The 22,692-nt window shown below is 35.9% G+C and overlaps 3 protein-coding genes across 9 annotated transcripts; 1 reads left to right on the plus strand and 2 right to left on the minus strand.

Moving 5' to 3' along the window:
• Positions 1-499: 499 nt before the first annotated feature.
• On the plus strand, positions 500-17,615 carry LOC133697119 (calcium-transporting ATPase 9, plasma membrane-type-like). Of its 6 annotated transcripts, XR_009842818.1 has the most exons (35): positions 500-1,306; positions 1,927-2,043; positions 2,127-2,166; positions 2,930-3,045; positions 3,135-3,266; positions 3,354-3,443; positions 3,639-3,708; positions 4,072-4,142; positions 4,239-4,322; positions 4,410-4,487; positions 4,565-4,636; positions 4,856-4,939; positions 5,032-5,114; positions 5,200-5,308; positions 5,381-5,436; positions 5,535-5,577; positions 5,683-5,766; positions 5,859-5,996; positions 6,190-6,255; positions 6,360-6,458; positions 6,937-7,047; positions 7,336-7,503; positions 7,899-7,958; positions 8,529-8,693; positions 8,795-8,911; positions 9,608-9,706; positions 11,369-11,506; positions 12,024-12,124; positions 13,137-13,182; positions 13,301-13,435; positions 13,611-13,718; positions 13,803-13,894; positions 14,212-14,418; positions 14,861-14,944; positions 15,932-17,615. XR_009842818.1 is itself a non-coding variant. In XM_062119486.1 (34 exons), the coding sequence occupies exons 2-34, from the start codon at positions 1,121-1,123 to the stop codon at positions 14,315-14,317; spliced, it is 3,264 nt and encodes a 1,087-aa protein (XP_061975470.1). In that variant the 5' UTR covers positions 500-681; positions 775-1,120; the 3' UTR covers positions 14,318-14,684. The 6 variants fall into 6 exon arrangements, 5 of the variants coding, with proteins under 5 accessions (XP_061975470.1, XP_061975471.1, XP_061975468.1 ...); XM_062119486.1 differs by lacking the exons at positions 14,861-14,944; positions 15,932-17,615 and having other exon boundaries at positions 500-681; positions 775-1,306; positions 14,212-14,684; XM_062119487.1 differs by lacking the exons at positions 14,861-14,944; positions 15,932-17,615 and having other exon boundaries at positions 500-681; positions 945-1,306; positions 14,212-14,684.
• On the minus strand, positions 15,622-17,131 carry LOC133697121 (LOB domain-containing protein 24-like). Of its 2 annotated transcripts, none has more exons than XM_062119492.1 (3): positions 16,905-17,131; positions 16,411-16,541; positions 15,622-16,036 (listed from the first exon to the last, which is right to left on the minus strand). In XM_062119492.1, the coding sequence occupies exons 1-3, from the start codon at positions 16,921-16,923 to the stop codon at positions 15,713-15,715; spliced, it is 474 nt and encodes a 157-aa protein (XP_061975476.1). In that variant the 5' UTR covers positions 16,924-17,131; the 3' UTR covers positions 15,622-15,712. The 2 variants fall into 2 exon arrangements, with proteins under 2 accessions (XP_061975476.1, XP_061975475.1); XM_062119491.1 differs by having other exon boundaries at positions 16,411-16,584.
• On the minus strand, positions 17,373-21,181 carry LOC133697120 (protein MANNAN SYNTHESIS-RELATED 2). Its single transcript, XM_062119490.1, has 6 exons — positions 20,786-21,181; positions 19,845-19,992; positions 19,641-19,708; positions 19,420-19,505; positions 18,161-18,740; positions 17,373-18,072 (listed from the first exon to the last, which is right to left on the minus strand). The coding sequence occupies exons 1-6, from the start codon at positions 20,885-20,887 to the stop codon at positions 17,794-17,796; spliced, it is 1,263 nt and encodes a 420-aa protein (XP_061975474.1). The 5' UTR covers positions 20,888-21,181; the 3' UTR covers positions 17,373-17,793.
• Positions 21,182-22,692: the final 1,511 nt, after the last annotated feature.

Here is a 22,692-nt window from a genome sequence, read left to right on the forward strand (position 1 = left end):
TGATTTTTATTTGCTTTATAGGGATAATTATCTAAAACAAATGTTTATTTTTAAGTTAATGTTCAATTTCGTGAGTATCTGTTTTTATCATATAATTAAATAAAAAATATAAAAAGTTATCAAATCCAATAAAATCCATGACCTAGGTCAAGGGGACGAGATCGATTTAATCAGTCAATGCCTCAATAATTTATTTTAAAAAAATTATTGATTTTAAAGTTTTTTTAAAACCTAAATCATATTTTATCGATTATTAATGTTGTATTTAAATTTATAAAATCAATCGATTTAAATTAAATTATTTCTCATATAATTTAATTAAAAATTTGAGTTAAACAAACAATTGAGTCAAATTTTTTTAAAATTAACAAACTTAATAATACTATTAAAAAATTCTCCATATCCATAATATATTTTTACTTTAAAAAAAAATATTTACCCTCGCGCACCAATATACCAGTCAATTTCTATTTATGCATGGGACGCGCAAGTAGTTTACAGAAGTATTCCGGGAGCATGTCATTGCGCGGGAAGGTGCCAGGAAGCTTCCCAACAAAAATTCTCTCTCCATCTCTCTCTCTCTCTACCCTCACACACTCCTTGTGAAGTGTCAATAAATTCCTAAAACCTTCCGATTTGCTCCTTTTCGCCGCCACCACCGTTCGATCTCCGCCAATCACGGTAACATAACCTAATCATTCTATTTTTTATTATTATTCATATAGCGTATTATCGTTGTATTTTTCCTATTTCTAATCAAAAAACCCCTAGCAGTAACTTCCTCCGTAACTAACGCCTCCGACATTGCCGCGCAAACCACCCAATCGTCCCACCATTCTCTCGCCTCTCCTCTCTTTCTCTTATGTTTCTGTTTTATTTTTTATTTGTAAATGACTCTACTGTACTTGTGTGTTGGGTTGTTGCTTGGCGTTTACTTTTTGGAGCTGGTGGCCTCTCTTCTTCCCGCCGTGACAGCCACCGGGATTTTTAAGTGCCATCTCTCCATGCTGCGACATTAGAATTACAAATTCTTTATATTTCTTTTAATTATTTTACGTAACAAAATATAAAATAGAAGAAGAGAGCTGAAGAGGATAAAGGAGAAGGAACAGGAGGAATCATGAGTAGCAGTTGTTCGTCTAATGGACTGTTGCCTTCTTCAGCATCCCCCAGGGAACAGGATGACTTGGAGGCGAGACCTACTAAGGAGTTTGAACATGATGATCATGATTTGATTGATGAATCTGATCCTTTTGATATTGCTCAGACCAAGAACGCTCCTATCGAGATTCTTCGCCAATGGAGGGTAATTGTTGTTGTTGTTGTTATTATTATTATTATTTCATCATTATTCTTAGTTATAATAACATCAACTTAATTATAATAATAATAATCCGGCACTGTCTGCAGGCGTGCGAGTGTTTTTCATTTTTATTTTTATTTTGTTAAGTGGTTTGAAAATGGAGCAAATAGCTGACAATGCTGGTGTTGTATTGGTATAAGAAAGATGAATGCATTTGGTGTTTTGAGCTTCGTTTGTATTGGAGGTGGTAGAATCTTCTTTCTTAAGAAAAAGGAGAAGATGATGCGATGCGATGTTATATGATATAAAATCTTGTTTCTTAAGAAAAGAAGAAGAAGAAGATGATAAGATGCTATGCTATATGATTTCTACTTGCCTTTATTATCACGCAGAGACAAATTTGTCTCTTGGTGATTATAATGCAGGCTCAAAGCATAAAGTTATTCAATGGTGGCTTTCTTACTATCAGGGTTCAGAGTTGATGTTGAATTTCATTTTCTTTGTTGGTTTTGTTTTAGTTCTACATGCTGAGTGCATCGGAGGTTTAGAAATTGTTGGTGCAGGTTTACTTTTGTATTTTTCATTTCTTGGGTTATGACTAATGTTGATTTTGTCTTTCACAGCAAGCAGCGTTTGTGTTGAATGCTTGCCGGCGTTTTCGGTACACCTTGGACTTGAAAAGAGAAGACGAGAAAGAGAAAAGAAGAAGGATGATCAGATCCCATGCACAAGTCGTAAGGGTAATTTTTCTAACGTTATCAAGCATTTCATCAGGAACTTGAGACAGTAATATTTCCTGATCACTGAATATTTGTTGTTTCAGGCGGCATTACTCTTTCGGTTGGCAGGGGAACAGCAAATTGGTATGTCACCCTCTAATACTATCCTTTTACTATCTTCTTTAAAAGCTTTTAATCTGACTTTGATGTTTGAAATGAGTTTTTTCGTGGAGGTTCTGAATTTGATTTGTTTAAGGCCTCTTTATCCCTTCTCTCTAACCTAGGATTTTTTGACAAAGGAAGCGGAACAGTAAGGAAGATAATATATTCTGTAAAAGTAAAAATCAAGTGGTTTAGTTAAAGATATTTGGCCGGGGATCTATGGCTATCTGTGCTTATAGCCCTCATTTCACTAAAGAATAACTTCTCTAACATTGCATTGAAGTCAACTATTTACTGTGATGGCGAGTGCTGGGCAGTGAAGAAGCAACATGCCCAGAAAGAAGCTTGAATCAAACTATTAAGATGGATATATCCGAGTATATGCTAGGACCGGATAAGAGTAATGCATTCCTTGAAAGTTAAACACTGCACAAGTTAGTTTGAGTATTTGAGTGAAGGGGATTGTTTGGTCAAAAAGGATGTTGATTGAAGTAGTGAAGAGAGGAATTATTGTCACAATCTCTCAAATAAAATTTGGAAATAACTAATATAATGGAGGAAGGAATTATTTGCAGTTGACCCCAGTACATGATATTAAAGACTGGATAACTAACATAACCACCGAGTAAAATATTCTTACAAAGTTTTTCTTGTACTTGTTGTAGTCTGCTGTTTGAGAGTTTCAGGGCTGTTTTTTTCCCACTCAAATAGATTATCCGTGTTAACTTATTTTCTGCTTCTCAAGTGCTGGGTCCCTCAGCTACACCTCCAACTGCTACTGGTGATTATGCAATTGGACTGGAGCAGCTTGCTTCAATGACCAGGGATCATAATTTTTCTTCTCTGCAACAATATGGCGGTGTAAGTCAATTGCAAACAGGCTTTCCTTATTTTACACCATTTTACCATGTAAACTTGTTTACATTGTGTGTTATCTCTTCCTCGATCAGGCCAAAGGGTTGTCAAATATGCTGAAAACCAATCTTGTGACTGGTATTACTGGAGATGAGAATGATTTGATAAAGCGTAGGAATGCATTTGGAACAAATAGATATCCGCAGAAAAAAGGACGCAGTTTTTTGGTTTGTTATGTGGTTTTGATTTTTTTTTCTTATTTCTTTCTTTTCAGAATTAAAGATAGTTTGCTTACAGTGCGCTTTGTATTGCAGAGATTCCTGTGGGAAGCTTGGCAAGATTTAACCCTCATCATTTTGATTGTAGCTGCCATTGCATCATTGGGACTGGGAATCAAGACAGAGGTGTGCTTGGTTCTTATTTAAATCTGTTTTTTTTGTTTTAGCTTGCCTAAGCCATATATATGAGGTCTGTATCTTTAACTACTTTGGGTATGTGCACAGTGCATTATGGGGGTAGATCTTCCTCTCCTTAATGCTCTATTTCAGACCTTTTCCTGTTTATATTAATATCTTGTTCACACTTTTCGTTCCTCATAGGGTTTGTCACGTGGATGGTATGATGGGGCGAGCATCTCTTTTGCTGTTATTCTTGTCATAATTGTTACAGGTATCGAATTCAATCTTCTTCCAATATAAGGTTCATATAGTTGCTAGCAGAAGGTAGCTACATAAGAAAGTTTGGGTGCTTATGATTACAAGATTTAGTATGTTGGCATCCATATGGTTACATGTCTGTGGAATGGTTATGCCAAAGACTTCATATTTTGTTCTCTTTCACCCCCTTGAGATCCAAATGAATTGTAAATGATGTTGCTATAATCTTCTTGTCCTGTTCTTCACTGCTGAACTGCTCTGTCCATCATAGCTGGAAAAACTTCTATTGGATTTACTCATTCAACTCCATGTGCTGGTTTTTTTTCCAAGCAGTGATTATTTTTTGTAACCATTTTTTTTCTCTGTTTATTACTAGCTGTTAGCGATTACCGTCAATCTCTGCAGTTTCAAAATTTAAATCAGGAAAAGCAAAACATACAGTTAGAGGTGTGTATTATTGTGATATGAAAATATATGACTGCTTATTTTTTGATCTTCCAATGTTTTGTATCTAAAGAAAGGGAAACATCTGAACCTGTGCAGGTTATGAGGGGTGGAAGAACGATGAAAATGTCAATATTTGATATTGTTGTTGGTGATGTTGTACCTCTTAAAATAGGTGATCAGGTGAGGTTTATTTCTGAAGAATTTATTTTTTACGATGCATTTAAATCTTTTAAATTAACTATACAAATATTGAGGTGTTTTACTTAGGTTCCAGCTGATGGACTCTTGATTACCGGCCATTCTCTTGCCATAGATGAATCTAGCATGACTGGTGAAAGCAAGATTGTGAGTTTGCTAAACATCTAGTTCTGAAATTCTTGATAGTTGAAATCTATTATTTTCAAGTTCGTTCTCTATTGTAGGTTCACAAGAATCAGAAGGCTCCCTTTTTGATGTCTGGTTGTAAAGTAGCAGATGGTTTCGGCACTATGCTGGTAAAAACTGCAGTTATACTTTCTGTGCAGTTATACATCCTGTTCTCTGTTTATTATGATCAGGATGATTCTCAGTTATTTTTATAAAGCATGTCTCCCTTTCCTTTTTATGTTGGTCATGTAATTAACAGCAGCATTTCCTTTTATTTTCAAAATAATCTAGTATTTGTTATTCAAATATGCTACCTTGTAGATTCATTTCTTCTTGGCCATTTTCAGGTAACTGGTGTTGGGATCAATACTGAATGGGGGTTGTTGATGGCAAGCGTCTCAGAGGATACTGGTGAAGAGACTCCCTTGCAGGTTTCATCTCAATTCTCATGACTTCAACTGTAGCTAATGTCAATAAATGTGACTTGATGCAGCTTTAAGGTTATCTTTTTAATGACTGTTAGGTACGATTGAATGGACTTGCAACTTTTATTGGCATTGTTGGGCTTGCTGTAGCTCTTTCTGTGCTTGCTGTCCTTTTGGGCCGGTAGGGTACATGTTATTATTCAATTACTGATTGTTATATTGTTTGTGCACCAACTTACCATCTACAATCTCATTAAATTTGTTAGATACTTTACTGGAAATACAAAAAATCCAGATGGAACTGTCCAGTTTATCAAAGGAGAGACAAAGGTCAGCAAAGCAATAGACGGAGTGATAAAGATCCTTACCGTTGCAGTAAGTGAAGTCCCTGGATTTGCTTATGCTTATGTTTTATGTGATTTCCTGACTAAATGTATAACCATTTAGGTTACAATTGTGGTTGTTGCTGTTCCCGAGGGACTTCCATTGGCTGTTACCTTGACGTAAGTAAAAGTCATCTCTATAATATTGATGCATACTGATCTAGCAATCACTATCTCATATCCAACTTTATTGTATTTTTTACTCTATTGCTTTGCAGTCTGGCATATTCAATGCGGAAAATGATGGCAGATAAAGCCTTGGCAAGTATCTTTCTCTATTTTACCCAAAGTCATTTTCTTCTGTAATTTCCTTTGATTTGCATTCTAGTTTATGAAACATCATTATCTAACAGCATGGATATTCAGGTTCGTAGGCTTTCAGCATGTGAAACTATGGGCTCTTCAACAACAATTTGCAGTGACAAGACTGGAACATTGACATTAAATCAGGTGGCTTTCACAGTAGGAAGCATGATTACTTACAGAAGCAGGCATGCCACTTTCCGTGCTTGATTTTTACTTGTGGATTTTTCATTTTACAGATGACTGTAGTTGAGGCTTACATTGGGAAACAGAAGATAAACCCTCCAGATAACCCCTTAAAATTGCACTCAGAAGTTAGCTCTTTGTTGTGTGAGGGTATTGCACAGAACACCACCGGCAATGTGTTTGTTCCCAAGGTAGCAGTCTCTTTTTCTTTTGTTCTTTGATTTTGTGATTCTTCTCTCATGTTCTCTTTACCTAATCATCATATTTATGATTTCCTAACTTCTTGTTTGAAACCCTTTTTTTGTTGGATATTGTGGATTACTCTGGGAGCATGATTGCCTTTAAAAGAATGAAATCTGTTGTTGACGGCATTCATTTTTGCAGGATGGTGGAGATGTAGAGATTTCTGGATCTCCAACTGAAAAAGCTATTCTCTCTTGGGCAGTCAAGGTACAACCTCCAACCATATTCCACCTTCTATATCAAGTATATTTCTTTGTCAAGTAAATTGCACTTACCATCTATGTATTTGTATTTTGTAATTTTGTTTTCAGTTGGGGATGAAGTTTGATGCTCTTAGATCAGAGTCCAAAATCCTGCATGTTTTCCCTTTCAATTCTGAGAAAAAGCAAGGTGGTGTTGCTGTACAAACGGTAGTCTCTTCATTCTAACTTTGCCCCTGACCTTGGAGGTCACAAGTTCATCTGGTGTCTAGCATCATTCATAATAATTTCACTTACATTTTGCATTTGTTGCATTGAAAATATTGCTGTTGATTTGCTTTTTTGGCATCTGTTGCATGGAAAATATTGCCATTGATTTGCCTATTGCGAAAGCAATATTTGTCCAGTGATCTCTACTCACTTACAAATGATAAAGTAAGTTCAATAAAAGCTCAGCTGTGAGGATGTAATTTGAGGATTGTCAGTGCTCTATAACCACATCAGGACTAGTGTTGTTTGCTAGCTAGACCATATTTTATGATCTCTATCCCTGAAGCATGCCATAAGCTTCTTGCACACTTTTTGAGTGCAACATCTCTCATTTGTGTTCACTGAACTTGTGCACTATTAAGTAATATATGAGCTGCCATATTCTGATAAACTTTCATTAATTATTTGATTTTGGCAGACTGATTCTAAAGTTCACATACATTGGAAAGGAGCAGCTGAGATGGTTCTTGCCTCTTGTACCAGATATCTTGATTCAAATGGTTCACTGCAATCCATTGATAAAGATATGGTAGTGTTGTTTTTCTGAAGTCGTTTCAAAGATGATTTCCACATGTTTTATAGAAAGTATAAATTGCTATTTAATTTACAATTTTGACTCTATCTGAAGTTTACAATTTGTGGGCCAGTGTTTGCTAAATTAACAATGCAAATAGTTTGAGTTAGTTGCATGAAACACTCAGTATAAGTCATCATTTGACCATTTGACCATGCATAGGTTAAGAAAGTAATTTAGAATCTCTTAACATTTGTCTGTATTTTTTTTGGATAATGATTCCTCTTGTAAATCCCTCTGCAGGATTTTTTCAAGGCCTCTATTGATGACATGGCTGCCTGCAGCTTGCGCTGTGTTGCTATTGCATATAGACCATATGATTTGGACAAAGTTCCTACTGATGTAGAGAGCTTGGATAGATGGGTTTTGCCTGAAGATGAACTTGTTTTGCTTGCTATTGTCGGCATTAAGGTGTACATTTTCACACCTCTTTTTCTCTTTTGGATTATGTGGCACTCTCTCTCTCTCTCTCTCTCTCTCTCTCTCCATGATTGATATGTCGGCCATCATGTAAAGTTGTTATCAGTGTAGATAAGTTTCATATGCTAGATGTTATTTTTCTCCATCCACCTCACATATACAAGAGCCTCATCAATCATCTTTGCACTGCTAGGATGTGAACTCTTTTGGTTTTGACTGCACGTAGAACGAATCAGTTTCATGCTTTGATTGAACTGCCAAAAGTTTTATTCTTTCATTTTAATGACATGCAAATTAACCCAAGTTTCCCTTGGCCTGTCCATAAGTGTCAACTTTCAAGCAGTGTTTATGCTTTACTTTCTATTAACTAATGCATTTGTGTGCAGGATCCTTGCCGCCCAGGTGTAAAAGATGCAGTTAGAGTATGCACAGCAGCTGGTGTAAAGGTTGTTTATTACTTTCAGATATCAACTTTTAATTTTTACCTTATAAAAATGTTCATTCCATCATATGTATCAAGGGATGATGTTTTAAAGACTGGAGTTTGTTATGTACAATGGTCAATAAAAGTGACTTTTTTTATACAGGAAAAGAGCATTATTAACAAAAAATGTAAGAGAAGAAAACAAAGGAATATCCTCCTATAAACCACCACAAAGAAAGAAGTTACAGAGCTCTCCCATCTCTTTGCATATCTGCAACTACAATCACCTATATACAATATTGTAGAACACCTGGTGAAGCTACAAGAACTATTTTATCTCAAAGCAACTGGAATGTAAATGGTTATCCTGAAAGATCCTTGCATATTCCTAATTAGGAGATGCAACAAGACAAAGCAAGACTAGTGCATTGCCTTAGCAACATGCCCCTCTTGGAATTTTGAAAGCCCATACTATGACAAGAGCATTTGTTGCTCTATGTTTAGCATTTCTTATACCTGTATGAAATCTGTTTGCGTGTAAAATCTATCTCATCCATGGCACATTATGATTAATGTGTTTGTGAAATCATAGGTACGAATGGTTACTGGAGACAATATCCAGACAGCAAAAGCAATAGCTTTGGAGTGTGGGATTCTCAGTTCTGGTGCTGATGCTACAGAGCCTAATATCATTGAAGGAAAAGTATTCCGTGCATATTCAGAAAAAGAAAGAGAAATAATTGCCAAGAAAATAACGGTTTGTTCCGAACAGCATGAAATTACCTTTGGAGATTGAGTTAGCTGGTTTGGTTTTTTTAGTATGAAAAAAATGTTTAACTTAGGAGTAATGATGTATAGGTGATGGGGAGGTCATCTCCCAATGACAAGCTTTTACTTGTGCAAGCCCTTCGTAAGGGAGGGGAAGTTGTAGCTGTGACCGGAGATGGCACAAATGATGCTCCCGCACTTCATGAGGTTTGTCATCCTTGTTTCTGTTTTACATGTGGTTTCATATGTCCAAAATTTCTGGATACATCTGGTAGAGTTTACAACTCCTGCACCTAAAAATTGCAAGGTATTTTGTTTACATCTCATGTACCTAGAATTTGGATCTGGACCTCTAGTTTCACACCCACATATTAACTTTCTAATGCCTAGATGAATGGATATTAGTTTTTTTTGTGTCCATTGCAGACTAGTAGAAAGGTATCATTAATATAACTGTAGCAAATATCATAGCAGATTATTAATCATACCACGTAGTTCTATTATATCTAAAAGATTGATTTATAGTAGGTGTGACACTTGCTTTCTTCAACATGTTCTGGAAACCTTTTGAAGGCAGGAATAAATGAGTGTCTGTGCAACTTGCATGTTTTGTATAGAGATAGATTTCATGCCAGTAATCATTCTAGTTCTAAGGGAAAAGTCTTCCCATATTATAGCCTGCAAAAAAGCTAACGAGCTTGAATGTCTTGCATGTTAAGTGATTTTATGCATTATGTGTCTGGGTGGCAATAAAAACTTTCTGGAGATTAAAGCTGTTTCTTTTCCTTTCAATGCCTTTTGTACTACATCATGGTCTTATACCCAACAACTTTATGCTCTACTTTCCAATTTGTTTAATGCTTCCTTTTCATTTGATTGCACCTTTACCTTTCTATATTATAGGCTGATATAGGCCTTTCTATGGGCATTCAAGGGACTGAAGTTGCAAAAGAGAGCTCGGATATTGTTATCTTGGATGATAATTTTTCTTCAGTTGTAAAGGTTAGAGAATCCTTGACTTGTTTACATGAGAAAATTATGTGTACCTGTCTCAAGGTTTTTTTTTTTTTTTTGGAAGGGGTGGGGGGTGGGAATTGGGTGGGAGAGGGGAGTTTTGAAGTTATCTTTCTACAGAAAAAATCCCCTTCTTTCTGTTTCACTTTTCTTTTACTTTTACAGTGAATCTCGATGCTTTGCACTTCAATATACATATTTATCAGTTGGAAGTTGTATATTTGCAAGTTTTATTCCTTTTGGTTTCTTGCTATCATGGAATATGTTGCACGTGTGCAATGCATAGACATGCAGACCTTTTACATAGGGTTACAATGTATTTTTGTTTTGGAAGAAAACATTATCTTTCTACCTAGCATTTCTTTTAGATTGAATCTGAATGCCTTGCACTTCAATAATCATACTTATTGGTTGGAAGTTGCAAACATGCAACTTCCATTCCTTTTGGCTTCTTACTATATGTTGCAAAGCATTTAGACCTGTAAGCCTTCTTGATCTTGGAGCGCTTGTACTCCCACATCCATCACATTAATATGTTGCCATTAACTAGCTTCTATGCCATTTTAGCTTATTGTTTGGATTTTCTTCATAAACATTTGTTTTCTTCCTTTTGAAATAGTTGTTGCGGGTGTGATAGATGATAAAGGTATTCGTAGCTCTATTTCTTTAGTTACGTCTTTTACCTTCCTGGATAACATTCACGTAATGTATGGTCATAATCATTACACATGGACCACCTAGGAAGAACTCTTCAATTTCATGGCAACTTCTCAATTCTTAGAATCAAGTTCTAGCCTGGGCTTTTCTTTTTCGTTGTCCCTTTAAGTTACATTAAATAGTCTCTTTTTTTTTATAAAAGCAATTGTATTAAAGGGAAAAAATTGTACAAAAGTACGAGGAGTATGCCCCAAGAAGTACAATGGCTTGTTACCCAGGTCAGAATTACCAAAAGCAACAGGAAAAGGAAGCAAAAGCTAAAAGAAGCTCGAAAGAGCAAAAACAGGTTGCCTAGAAAAACAATAGGTTAACCGGTCGACCAGTTTCCAGAAAACCCATAACCGGTTGACAGGTGATTGAAATACAAACCCAAGAAATCAAAACCCAGAAATTGGTTGATCGATTCTTGAAAGTTGCAGAACCGGTAGACCGGTTCTTTAGAATAGTATAGGTGGTTGGGGGAGGGTTTTTTGTGGTGGTTGAGGTGTATCAAAAAAGTGTTGGTGGTGGTATTTAAGGGTTTCAACGGTAGTAAAATTATTTCCAAGAATGCTGAAATTTGATCTCCATCATTCAGAATAAAGAGGACATCTAGTCAAACCTTTCTAAGAAATATGAAGTTGATTCAACGGTGAAAACTAGGCAAACCAAGCTGGCGGCTATGTCTGCCCCAAACCTAGTTTTCCTAGAAATCTCGCAACGGCTGTATCTCTCAAACGACACCAGATAAACCAAATCCGGATAGTGAGGTTGTAGAGTAGGGTAAGGCGCACAACGTATCTGAATTTGAGCACAATCTAATGGTGACTGGAGAAGTTATGACTCTGGCAACCCATTCTCTTTCTTATCTCTCTTTCAGACCTTCTCTCTCTAGTTTTTCCCTCTTGTCATGTTTTGTGTGTAGAAATTACCTTTTCCTTCTTTCATGTGTAGGTTGTTCGTTGGGGGCGTTCTGTGTATGCCAACATTCAGAAATTTATCCAATTCCAGCTTACTGTTAATGTTGGAGCTTTAGTGATCAATGTTGTTGCTGCGGTCTCTTCTGGTGATGTTCCTCTAAATACAGTGCAGGTCTCTCTCTCTCACTCATGTATTTCTTTCACTTGATCAATTTAATCTTACCGTACTGCACAGTCCATGTGTTCAGTATAAGGAGCACAATACAAATTCATTACTGCAGGTCTGACCATTGCAAAATTATATAATTTTTTCATGAATTGTCCAAATTTGCCAATATACTGGTTTAATTATAGCATCTTGTTATCAATGTAGAAGACAGACCAAACCTTTGGTTTTGTGCGTGCTTATTGGTAGAATAGTTGATTTCTAGCATATTGAAGTGCATTTGAGAGAAAAGAACTTGAATTTATATTGAACATGGTTTTAGTCAATTTTGTTTTATCTGGGTCCTATCTAGAAAGAAGGAACTGACAATTATTTTATAACTTGTTTTGGTATATATAGCCTGAAAAATAATATTTCAATGGATTGATATTATACCTGAATTTGGAAATTTCCCTTGATGCAGAACTAGATTCCTTCTCATGATGAACAAACATTTTAATTCTTGTTCACTTTTGTTGCTCAGCTTCTATGGGTCAATCTTATCATGGACACTCTCGGGGCACTTGCATTGGCTACAGAACCACCAACAGATCACCTTATGCATAGGACACCAGTTGGTCGAAGGTTTGTAGTATGGCTTAGCCAATTATGTTATGGTAGACATAAATCTACAAATGCAAGCTACAGTTAATGTGACTCTTAAATTGCCTGTTCTGTGTACTGTGGCATTTTGATGCTTAATGTAACTTAATGTTGACCCTTGGCCTTGCTTTGGTGGTAAGTTTTGAGGGTAGATTTTTGTTTGATCATTTCCTGTTTAGAAGAAGGGGAATTGAGGTTGCTTTTATTTTGATCATCAATGATGGCAAATTGTGGGAGTTTACAGTTTGCTTAACAATGAGGAACTTCCAAATGTTACAGTCTGAGATCCAACAAAATTTTAGGTCTTCTTTATGCCTTCTGAATTCTGATTCCAAGAAAAAATGTAGAATCTTGCTTTTGGTTGTGACAAAGTTGTGAGGTTTTCACTTTTGTAGTCCATCCAATGTAGATCAATTTTAGTTTTCCTTTTTCTTTTGGTGCACGTGCGTTAAACTATTCTATTCTGATGAAAATGGCCTGTGTACTTCATAGATATTTTGCTGCCATATTTCTGTCTTTGTAGATAACTATGCAATGCTTTGTCAAGTTGAGAACTTGTTGAGTAATCTATTCTATACTCTGTATTGTATAGAATTGTGTTGCCAACTTGTTGAATTTAAATGGTTGTGAAGAGCTCAGGATATACCAGGTTTTCCTAGGTTGTGGATTCAAGATATTAAATGATTTCTGCTCTACTCTGCAAGCATCATGTCCTGATAGAGTAGAGTACTTGTTGAATTTAACTACATTGAAATTTAAAATAACCTTTGCACCTACTCATGGAAAGTAAGGATACACAGGATGATACTGAAACGCAGTTTTCAGGCGTAATCCTTTGTTTCTTTGTCATTTTACTTGTCCAAGAAGTATGGTCTGGGGATTCTCTTGCATATTGTGGTTGTAGAAGTTGCATAATGGTTTTCAATGTATTTGCTAATCTTTCTGAATTGATGGATGATGATCTGAATAAATGATCTTCTGCTTGCTCTTTTAGGGAACCTCTCATAACAAACATCATGTGGAGGAACTTGCTCGTACAGGTATTTCTTCTCTGAAATGCTCAGTTTGCCTGATGACATATTGAGAGTACTACGGGCTGAGTACTAATGTAGCTCCATGGCTTATTCATGACCTGTTATTCTTTTTCATCAATTTCAGGCTCTATATCAAGTTGCTGTTCTCCTTGTGCTCAACTTCCGGGGCTTGAGTATTCTCAATTTGAATCAGGACGACAGGAAACATGCTACAATTGTGAAGAATACAATGATATTCAATGCATTTGTTCTCTGTCAAGTAAGTTTTCCACTTGACTACAAGTACCATTTGCTGTATTCTTGAGTCTCGTTAAGTCTGTTGAGTGGAAAATGAAAACGATACCATTATCATTCCCAATTATACTGCTTGCGAAGAAGTTATTTTTGTCTTTTCAAGATGCAAGGCTTACATTCACTAACTATCGAACTTACAGGTTTTCAATGAGTTCAATGCTCGAAAGCCAGATCAAATAAATGTCTTTAAAGGAGTAACAAAAAACCGCTTGTTTATGGGAATAGTTGGATTCACCGTCATCCTTCAGGTGAGCAGCCGCCGCTGTGTTTTCTTTTGGCTTTCATTATCGGTGTACTGGGAAGTGACAGCGCTATTGCCAATTGCTTTACAGATAATCCTCATTGAATTCACTGGAGACTTTACCACAACTGTGAGACTCAATTGGAAACAATGGCTTATATGCGTTGCCATTGGCATTGTCAGGTTAGTTCAGTCACCAGTTTTTGTAGGATAAGATATATTTTGCATCCTGTCAACTTAAGTCATGCATGGGTGTACCTTGAATCCACCTTGTTTTGCTTACGCGTCTTGGTTGAATGCTTTCTGGCACCTTTTTCATTTAATTAGATGGGGTGAACTTGGTTGCTTGGGTCGTCTTCTTTTTATCACTACTGTTATTCTTGGCAAGTCATAAGAATGTTTTGAAGGCTTTGCAAGTAGTGTTTTTTGAAGGCATATGCTGTATTACTGTGTGAAATCATTACTTCCCATCCCGACCACTGCTGCCTGCTTTTTTACAGCTGGCCTCTTGCTGCGGTTGGAAAACTCCTTCCAGTACCAAAGACTCCACTATCCAAGCACTTTAGAAAGCCATTTCGACGATCAAGAACTGCTCGGAATGCATAGATGTCTTAATGAAGGCATGCATTAAACTGATAACCTGACACAGGGCACTGATGCTTCTTGTTCACAACTGAATGTGTATCTCTAACCTCACCATCAATATGGTAAGAAGATTCTTCAATAGTGTGTTAAACAACTGTAAACAATTAAGTCGTGTTATATCCTCGCCGATTACTTAAATTGTAAATTAAGAATACAAACAAGTAGATTTGCCCTTTTCATTTTGAAACTTCTTGTACTAGATAGATGTGTCATTTCATTGCGCTTAAAGTGTAATTTTATTGTGATTAAAGAGTAACTAGTGATATTTTATCGGTTCCATTATGTAATTCATTCTGAAAAAAGAATGGAAAGATATTTTTATGTGTCATGAATTTTATTTAATGTCATTAGTTATTCACCATAAAATTCTCAGTTACGCTAGCAAGAGGTAATGGTATTAATAAATTGGAATTTCGGAGCGTACATTGATTAGGTTTTGTTCCTCTTTCTTGCAATTGAATTGAATGCCTAAAGTGTGTGTATTTTTTCTATGTACTTTCCAAGCCCTGGAAAGGAATATCGGGCAAAGTTAAGCCTAGATGGAACACCATGATCGACAGACCTCGGCGCTTTCCTTTCTCATTGATGGTGAGTCCTACAAAGAATGATGATTTCACGAGTTCACTCCTGAATATTTATGATGGATTTCTATATTGAATATTTATGCGTATTTGTTTTTTCCCACTGCCATCTGTTTCAATGTTTCTGTGTGTAAACTAGTAATTATGGGACACGACAACACGGTCAGATTACACACACTGGACTGATTGCAGGAGCATAATTGTTAGACATGTAATGGGGATTGACTCGTAAATGGGCAAGGGTTTGGGTTGTTAGGTCAGTTTGTAGATTGTTTTAATTAAAACAGCATTGTTTCATCCTCTGATGTTGACCTAGCTAGCTTTGATCGCTAGTATTTTCTTTAGTTTAATTTGAAACCCAAGAGTAAATATCTTTTTCCTTGGCTAGGCGTGAACACACTAAAAAAGAAGTAACCTGCTTGTTTTGCTTGAGGATTCTTCTGAGGTCACTGCGTGAAAAATCGCAGACTTTGGATGAGTGGGGTCTGCAAGTGGATTGTATAAATCAATGGCTGAAAAGAAAGGGATTTTGGTAAAATCATGTACTTGTTAGAACAACTGAAAACAACGTCCAATGGAGTAGATTGAACCGGAACAATAACGAGTTAAGAGCAGGACTAGTACAAATGAGTCCGTACTCGGCAGCCATATCATTTCTCTCGTCCCCTCCAACATAATCATTGGTAATTACGCAAGAAAACTGAAAATGCACTAGAAACCAGCAATGAACATATAAATCATGGAGACCAACTTGATTACTCCTAAATGAAAGTCACTAAAAGTGGGATTTATGGTAATCATTTGCTTGGATTAGCAGTTGATCCAAATTCAAAGGGTCATGTTGAGTCGAACCGAGCCATAAAAGTTCATCTTGTTGCTGCTCACTAGCCTTCTCTCCATCTTCTAGTTGTAGTTGTTGCTGAGCATTGTGAACTGCTAATTCACCCTTTATCTTCACCAACTCAGATTGAACATCAATTATTTGTTGTTGCAGCTGAGATATGACTCCAACACATCCATAAACTGGGTCTCTTGCACGCGATGCTGCCTCAATTGACATGCACTCTGCTGCATCATAACGTAAATGCACCGGAAGTTGCTGCATTCCACACCAATCCAAGATTACAAGAGAGTGAGCACACCATATCGCAATCAATATTATTTATTAATCGTCACTAAAGATTTAAAATACAAATAGCGCTATGAATCATAAAATACTCATCACCAATGAGTTTCCTAGATAATATTAGATTATTAGATTGTTTGATGTCACGTCAGATGCGCTAGTTAAGCATGGTTGAAAGTTTTAGAATGAATAGCGTTTTTAACTAAAAGAAATGGTGAATGGATGCTTCGTTGTGACGGAAAAGAAATTTAACTAAGATATACTCTTGGTTGATGAAATTATTTGAGTGTTGGCATGGTTGGATTGATCATGAATGAGTTGATGAGTGGAGATTTGTATATAAATACCTTTAGCAATTCAGTAATCTTGCTGGCACCAAAGACTTTATGGACATTAGCAAATCTCTGGGGATTGGTTGGAGGAAAATATGGAGCCAAGACACAATCTTGACGGCATCTTCTTCTCAAAAATCTGCAAGCTGCACATCTTGTTGAATTGGACATTGTTGGATTCTGTAAGATCTGTTAGAATATTTTGTTTCAGAAAAAAGGGTCTGAATCTTTTTGAATGATTCTTGCAAAGATTTTGTTTGTAATGCCTGTATATAGTGGGTTTTGTTGATGGCTTAGAGTTCTAGGCTAGGAAAGAGCTCAACGGCTACTACCTTTTCCAAAATACTGTGAAAAAATAAGGAAACTTTGTTAATCATGAGCAGAATTCCTTAAATCAGTTTTTCATTATCTTCATTTGATAGCTTCCTTTACTGGTTCAGCTGTTCGATTTTGCTGCTAGCTAAACAAAATTTCTTAGATTAATTCATAGTATTAATTTTGGTACTGACCCTTGATTAGGTCAATCATTTTTTTGGTAAACCTCAGACCAATTAGCAATTAGCCCCCACAAATGTAGATTGTTGGCGGCTGCCTTCTTGTCCCTACGAAAGCCCAGATTAGAAAAGGGTAGTAGATATGATCCAAAAATGTTCATCAACCAAAGAAAAAAGAAAAAAGAAATAAACAAAATTTCTTAGATTAATTCATAGTATTAATTTTGGTACTGACCCTTGATTAGGTCAATCATTTTTTTGGTAAACCTCAGACCAATTAGCAATTAGCCCCCACAAATGTAGATTGTTGGCGGCTGCCTTCTTGTCCCTACGAAAGCCCAGATTAGAAAAGGGTAGTAGATATGATCCAAAAATGTTCATCAACCAAAGAAAAAAGAAAAAAGAAATCCATAAATGTTCATGTTCTCCGATTCTGAAGCCTTCAATGGGATTTTTCCAGCTTTGCATATGGAACAAAATCAATGGAGTAAACCTGGCCTGTCTTTCTTTCATCTTCCAACTTATGTTACACAAACCTAAGCTTACAGTCCAAGCCTAGAACATCATTCAAACAATTACAAAACCACCTCATAAAATGCAAACTGATTTTACAATAAACAACTTATACTTCAAAGTTTTACAAAACATCAAACAAATTCTTGAACATAACTCACAAAACTACCTGTCCTATTTATATAGAACCATCTTTAAAAAATCATATGAAAACAGTAAACTTCTGTTTTGGGGTGCTTTCACTCCTAAATAGAAGTGCGGATGATGTAACTCAAATGTTCATCTGCTTACTAGAAAGGCTTGACTGAAGCAATGGAGAAAGTAAGAACTATTATTGAAGACTAAAACAAAAGCTGCATTGTGCTCTCTTCAGGGTTTTTGGTATTGATTACTAGCAAAAACAGGAATGTGCCATGTGGTTCTTCTTGGAGATATAGGGGGAGAAATGGTTGGTAACAGAGGAAGAGGTGCCAGGAATGTCGGCCGGAACAAGTATTTGAGTCTTACCGGATGCTATTCTCTTACCAGCTACGTTGGCATAGAAGAGGCCTGAGATGGCTGGTACAAAGACATCACTTTGAGAACACATGTAGAAGTCAATAACCTTCTCAAACTCTGAATCTTCAGATTCAAGGAATTTTGCCTTCTTATCTGCAGGCAATATGCTTTCCTGCAAAAGTTTTCAGAGGGAAAGAATGGTTTAGACTAACTGGAAGGAGAAAACATTAGAAAGGGGAAACCAATGAAAAATGCCTAACCTTTGTATAAGTTTTTGGGAATATATCTTTCAGAACATCAAGGCTTTCATCCCATCTTGGCTGAGTGAGGTAGATTGTGGTATCCTTGCCAAATCCAATCTTCCTCAAAAATATGGCAATCTCCTGTGCACTAAAACAACTCTTTGTTCCAGTTGCACTGCTTCCATGGCAACCTTTCTTGTCCAATATCTCAACTCTCAAGTCAACAGCAATAAATCGCCCATCAGATTTGCGACTCAATGTTCTTAGTCGCTCAATCATGGAGTCAACCACTTCATTAACCTCTGGCTGCAACTCTAAAGTTCCAAACATTGCCAAACATGCAACTGGATCACTGGCACTTGTTTTTGTGGTCTTTCTCATATTTACTGAAGGGAAGAATGTAGCCAGTCTTATGTTGCTATTTGTTCTAAAGACTGGTTCAATTTGCTCAGCAATGTGATCCTCTGAAACTCGATTAGGGACCTTGACAACAGCAAAATCTCGAATTGATACATCCTCAGGCAGACCTTTAACTACTTTGACTACCCCGACTAGGCTTTTAACAAATTTTTCAACATCATATATTTCTTCAAACTTCCTGTAAAATGTCAATTTTTTTAGCATGCACCCAAAAGCTCAATGAAATTAATTCACTACCTGATCATATTTTGGAAACTTCTTCAGAGATCACAATTTTACGGTCCTTTATTTGAAGCAAACCAACACTCAACAGTAACATTTTGAAAAAACTAGCCAATTCAGTTGGGCAGTGAAGCAAAGTCGGACCGTACATGCCTTGGGAGGTTTACAATAAGGCATCAAGCTTTGAAAATGAATATAATTAGATAAATATGAAACTGGGAACTATTTCACATATAAGTTTCCAAATGCAAATAATAGGAAGGTTTAATTACTAAATTCGTAGAACATTTCCCCTAAAAGAGATCGGTGAAGTTGCCATTTCCATTATTGTTCCATTGGAGATAGCAAATGATCTAGGAAAGAAAGGAAAGAAAAGAGAGAAAGAAAGTTCTATAGTTGTGGTTGAATTAGTAACAGGAAAAAACTTATTTGCAAAGGAAACATTACCCCAGCGTATAAAAATAAAATAGAGAAAAACAAAATAGCAAAGCTAGATACTTCTTCAGGAATTTACCATCCGGATCATCTCAAACAAATCCAATGGCAGAAAAAGGGCCAGCAACATTAATTTTTTATGTTCGTTGCAAAAAAAAAAAAAAAAAAGGTGATTCTCATGAAAGTGACATGCTGCAAACCTTTCATCTCCTGGTTTGTTCCCCCTAATGTCAGGAAGTACAAGAGTTGCTCCAATATATCTTGCTACTACAACTGCATCAGCAATCTGGAGAGCGCAATCACCGGCAAAGAGGTATAAATATTTAAAGGAGTAGAACAAGAATGGAAAGCAGATGTTTCATCGATGAAGGCAGAGTCCTTCTGCAATTGAAAAGAAGATTCAAATGGCTACTTAAGATACCTGTGAGACATGGTACTCAGGACCATTAGTTAATGAGAAAGTGACAAACCCTTTCGACTCTACATCATCTGTTAAAATGGTGAGAATTCATGAGAAGTAGAAGGAAACATTGTACAAGATTATGTAGTATATCAGTGAGCGCACTTATAGGAATAAATACCACATAAAATTCTCAGCAACTTTCAAGTTCACAAGTAAACCTACCAAAATTTGACTCTTTCCAACATGGTTTTAGCTCTAGGCCACCCTCCACCCATGGCCCATTTGTACTCTTTTTCGAAAATGTCACAAGACCCTGCTCTGAAACCTTCTCACTATCAAACTCGACGTCCCTAGCTCCTGGAAATTTCCCCTTTACAAAACAAAAGACAAAAGTATGAAAAGGAGAATCATATATAGATCCACGGTAAATGATGATTGGATGACAGGTTCCGTCACAGAGTAAGAAAATAGACAATGGCTCAAGTATGAAGTGGAAATTATCAAACCCTATAATTATTAACTTTGCCCCAAGAGATGGTCGTAAAGAACAAAATTGAAACCTCAAACATGAGGAAAGTTTCGAGAGCCTAAACAATTAGAAGAAAAAAATAAATTCAATCCCTTTGCTTCTTCTATATCATCAGTAGCCCAAAAGAGCAATAATGTTAATACATCAGCTTAAGTTAATCTCAATATGAAGGAATGAAAAATTGAAAATAAGAAAGAAGTCACGGATTAAACAGATTAATATAACAGTTACAATACCTTAAAGATCCTACACAAATTCAACAGAAGAACAAGGAATGAATGAATCAGCATCCGGAGGCTAATGAGAATTTGACAAGGAAGGAAAAAATGAACTACAATCAACACAAAACCACAGCATTTGGGCCAAGAACATGCAGATCTTATTTCACTAAACTACAAGAGGCACTGATATCAAATGAAACCCCATAAAGCCTGTAACTTCAGAAAGAAAATGCAAGGTGGGAAATGAAGTGAACCATCAAAAGGGCTTAAAGATCTAAACCCGTACTAAAACCCCATCAAGAAACACAGCTTCAAATGGGACAAAAATTGAAACTTGAATGAACAAAAGATCACATACACACATGAAACAAAGTACCATGGAGAATTATGAAGGGGGGCTAAAAGGGATTTACCTCGACAGAATCAAAATGGTCTCTCTTGATCATGTTACCAAGCATTACAAACATAGTTAGAGTCAGCACCCCAGCAACCACCTGTCTCAAATCCACACCCATTCTCTCTATCTCTCTCTGGGTGCTGTTAATGTGAAGAAAGAGAGGTATTAGTTGACACGAGTGAACAAGTTCCTTTTTCTAAGGCCTGGTAATTATGGGGTTTGTGTGTTTTTAATTTAAGAGCTTATTTGGTGCAGGTGGTGTAAATGAGAAGGTGGAGACAAAAGGCTGAAAGATAGAAAGAGACGGAGCAGGTACACAACATATACGAAGACACTTCCCTCTCACCCTCTCTCACCATTCATGTGTCTATCTATAGAGAAAGAGAGAGAGAGTATACAACACAACAGAACAGAAGTGTAGTCTACATATACTCTCTCACCGACACTTTTGCTAAGAAAATGATGGGCTGCCTAAAATGCTTTGCAAGTATTTAATTATATTAAACTAAACTGCCATTTCTGTGTTCTAGAGATTTAAGTGGTTTCTAAAAGCAAAAGGTAGATTGGGATTGTGTTAGTTGTTAATTTTTAATGGATTTTTTTTATTTAGAAATATATTAAAATAGTATTTTTTTATTTTTAAAAAATTATTTTTATATAAATGCATCAAAATAACTTAAAAATATATAAAAAATCAATGTTAAATAAAAAAAATTAAATTTTACCCCATTTCTAATTAAAATACAATACTAAAGGGGGCTTTGTTTTTCTTCATTACTTTTTGAATATTGTTTTAATATATTTTTAAATAAAATTTAATTTTAAAAGTAATTGTTAGAAGACTCTTGATTACTCCAGTCAATTATTATTTTATAATTAATATAAACAGTGATTAATAAACTTGTAAAGATATTATGTTTTGAAATGTTACTTATGAAAGAACTACAACTCATAAGTTTGATTAAATCTAATTAACAGCTAGTATTAATATTGATTTGGTTTGATTTAAAGTTTGCTGTCTATATCATAATTCATGAAAACTTTATATTAATTCCCAGTACAATTTTTCCAGGATATTAAGTAATTTCTCAAAACAATCCTGGCCCGATAATCGGATGGTATCCCGCATATTTGCAATTTTAATATGCTCATAATCAATTTCCCAAGTATAAAACTTTATTAAAGTTATAAATAAATACATATAATAATGTTTGTATCTCAATTAACTGAATTTAATGCATGGATGGCTGTCTTTTCCAGTCATAAACAGGGTGCAGGTGGTGTCATTATGAGTGAAATCATTGCCTCTTCCCCTCTTCTCTTTTGGAAGGTGGTGTTCATAGGCATACTTACTTTACCTCTTTCTTATTTCTTCCCACCCCTATCTCTATGGTCTATCTGGGTACTGGATGGGGACACTGAACCTTTTTATTTTTATTTATTTATATTATTATCATCCACTTGACAGGAATTTCAATGAAATCGAATTCTTAAAACTTGATTGGAAATTGATTTCAATTTTCGTACACAAATTAAATTCATAAATAATTTATTCATTAAAACAAGAAAAATACTGCTAGATATAAAGTAACTCCCTTGAGTAATTTGATTTTGCTCGCATGAATCAGTACTCTCGCTCCACTCATAGCTAATTCAGACAAGCCTGTTGATCTGAAACTCAAGCCTCGGTCCGGATCGGATGAACCACCGGATTGGACTGTATTTTATAGCTACGAGAAAATCAAATACAAGTCAAGTCATTGAAGTGTATAACCTGGGAAAGATATGCCACGTGGATCGAAGAAGAATTTTGTTGGATAAATGTTAATGCGTGGGATTACTCTGCCAAGAACCAAAAGAAAAAGGGAAAAAAGGGTTCATGGGAAAGATATGTCCCGGATTCAAGGCATTAATACAAACAAA

This window comes from Populus nigra, chromosome 6 (assembly GCF_951802175.1).
Source record: "Populus nigra chromosome 6, ddPopNigr1.1, whole genome shotgun sequence".
Taxonomy (NCBI): Eukaryota; Viridiplantae; Streptophyta; class Magnoliopsida; order Malpighiales; family Salicaceae; genus Populus; species Populus nigra.

Bases quoted from the DNA above. Each gene is read 5' to 3' on its own strand.
- LOC133697120 (XM_062119490.1), bottom strand. From the start codon at position 20,887: ATGGGTGTGGATTTGAGACAGGTGGTTGCTGGGGTGCTGACTCTAACT. The intron at 19,709-19,844 runs GTAGGTTTACTT...CCATTTTAACAG, and splicing joins TTGGAAAGAGTCAAATTTTG to ATGATGTAGAGTCGAAAGGG. The intron at 18,741-19,419 runs GTTTGCAGCATG...GACATTTTACAG, and splicing joins AACAAACCAGGAGATGAAAG to GAAGTTTGAAGAAATATATG.
- LOC133697121 (XM_062119491.1), bottom strand. From the start codon at position 16,566: ATGTCCAATTCAACAAGATGTGCAGCTTGCAGATTTTTGAGAAGAAGA. The intron at 16,037-16,410 runs GTATTTATATAC...TGTGGAATGCAG, and splicing joins AGATTACTGAATTGCTAAAG to CAACTTCCGGTGCATTTACG.
- LOC133697119 (XM_062119486.1), top strand. From the start codon at position 1,121: ATGAGTAGCAGTTGTTCGTCTAATGGACTGTTGCCTTCTTCAGCATCC. The intron at 5,437-5,534 runs GTAAGTAAAAGT...ATTGCTTTGCAG, and splicing joins CCATTGGCTGTTACCTTGAC to TCTGGCATATTCAATGCGGA. The intron at 6,459-6,936 runs GTAGTCTCTTCA...TGATTTTGGCAG, and splicing joins GTGGTGTTGCTGTACAAACG to ACTGATTCTAAAGTTCACAT.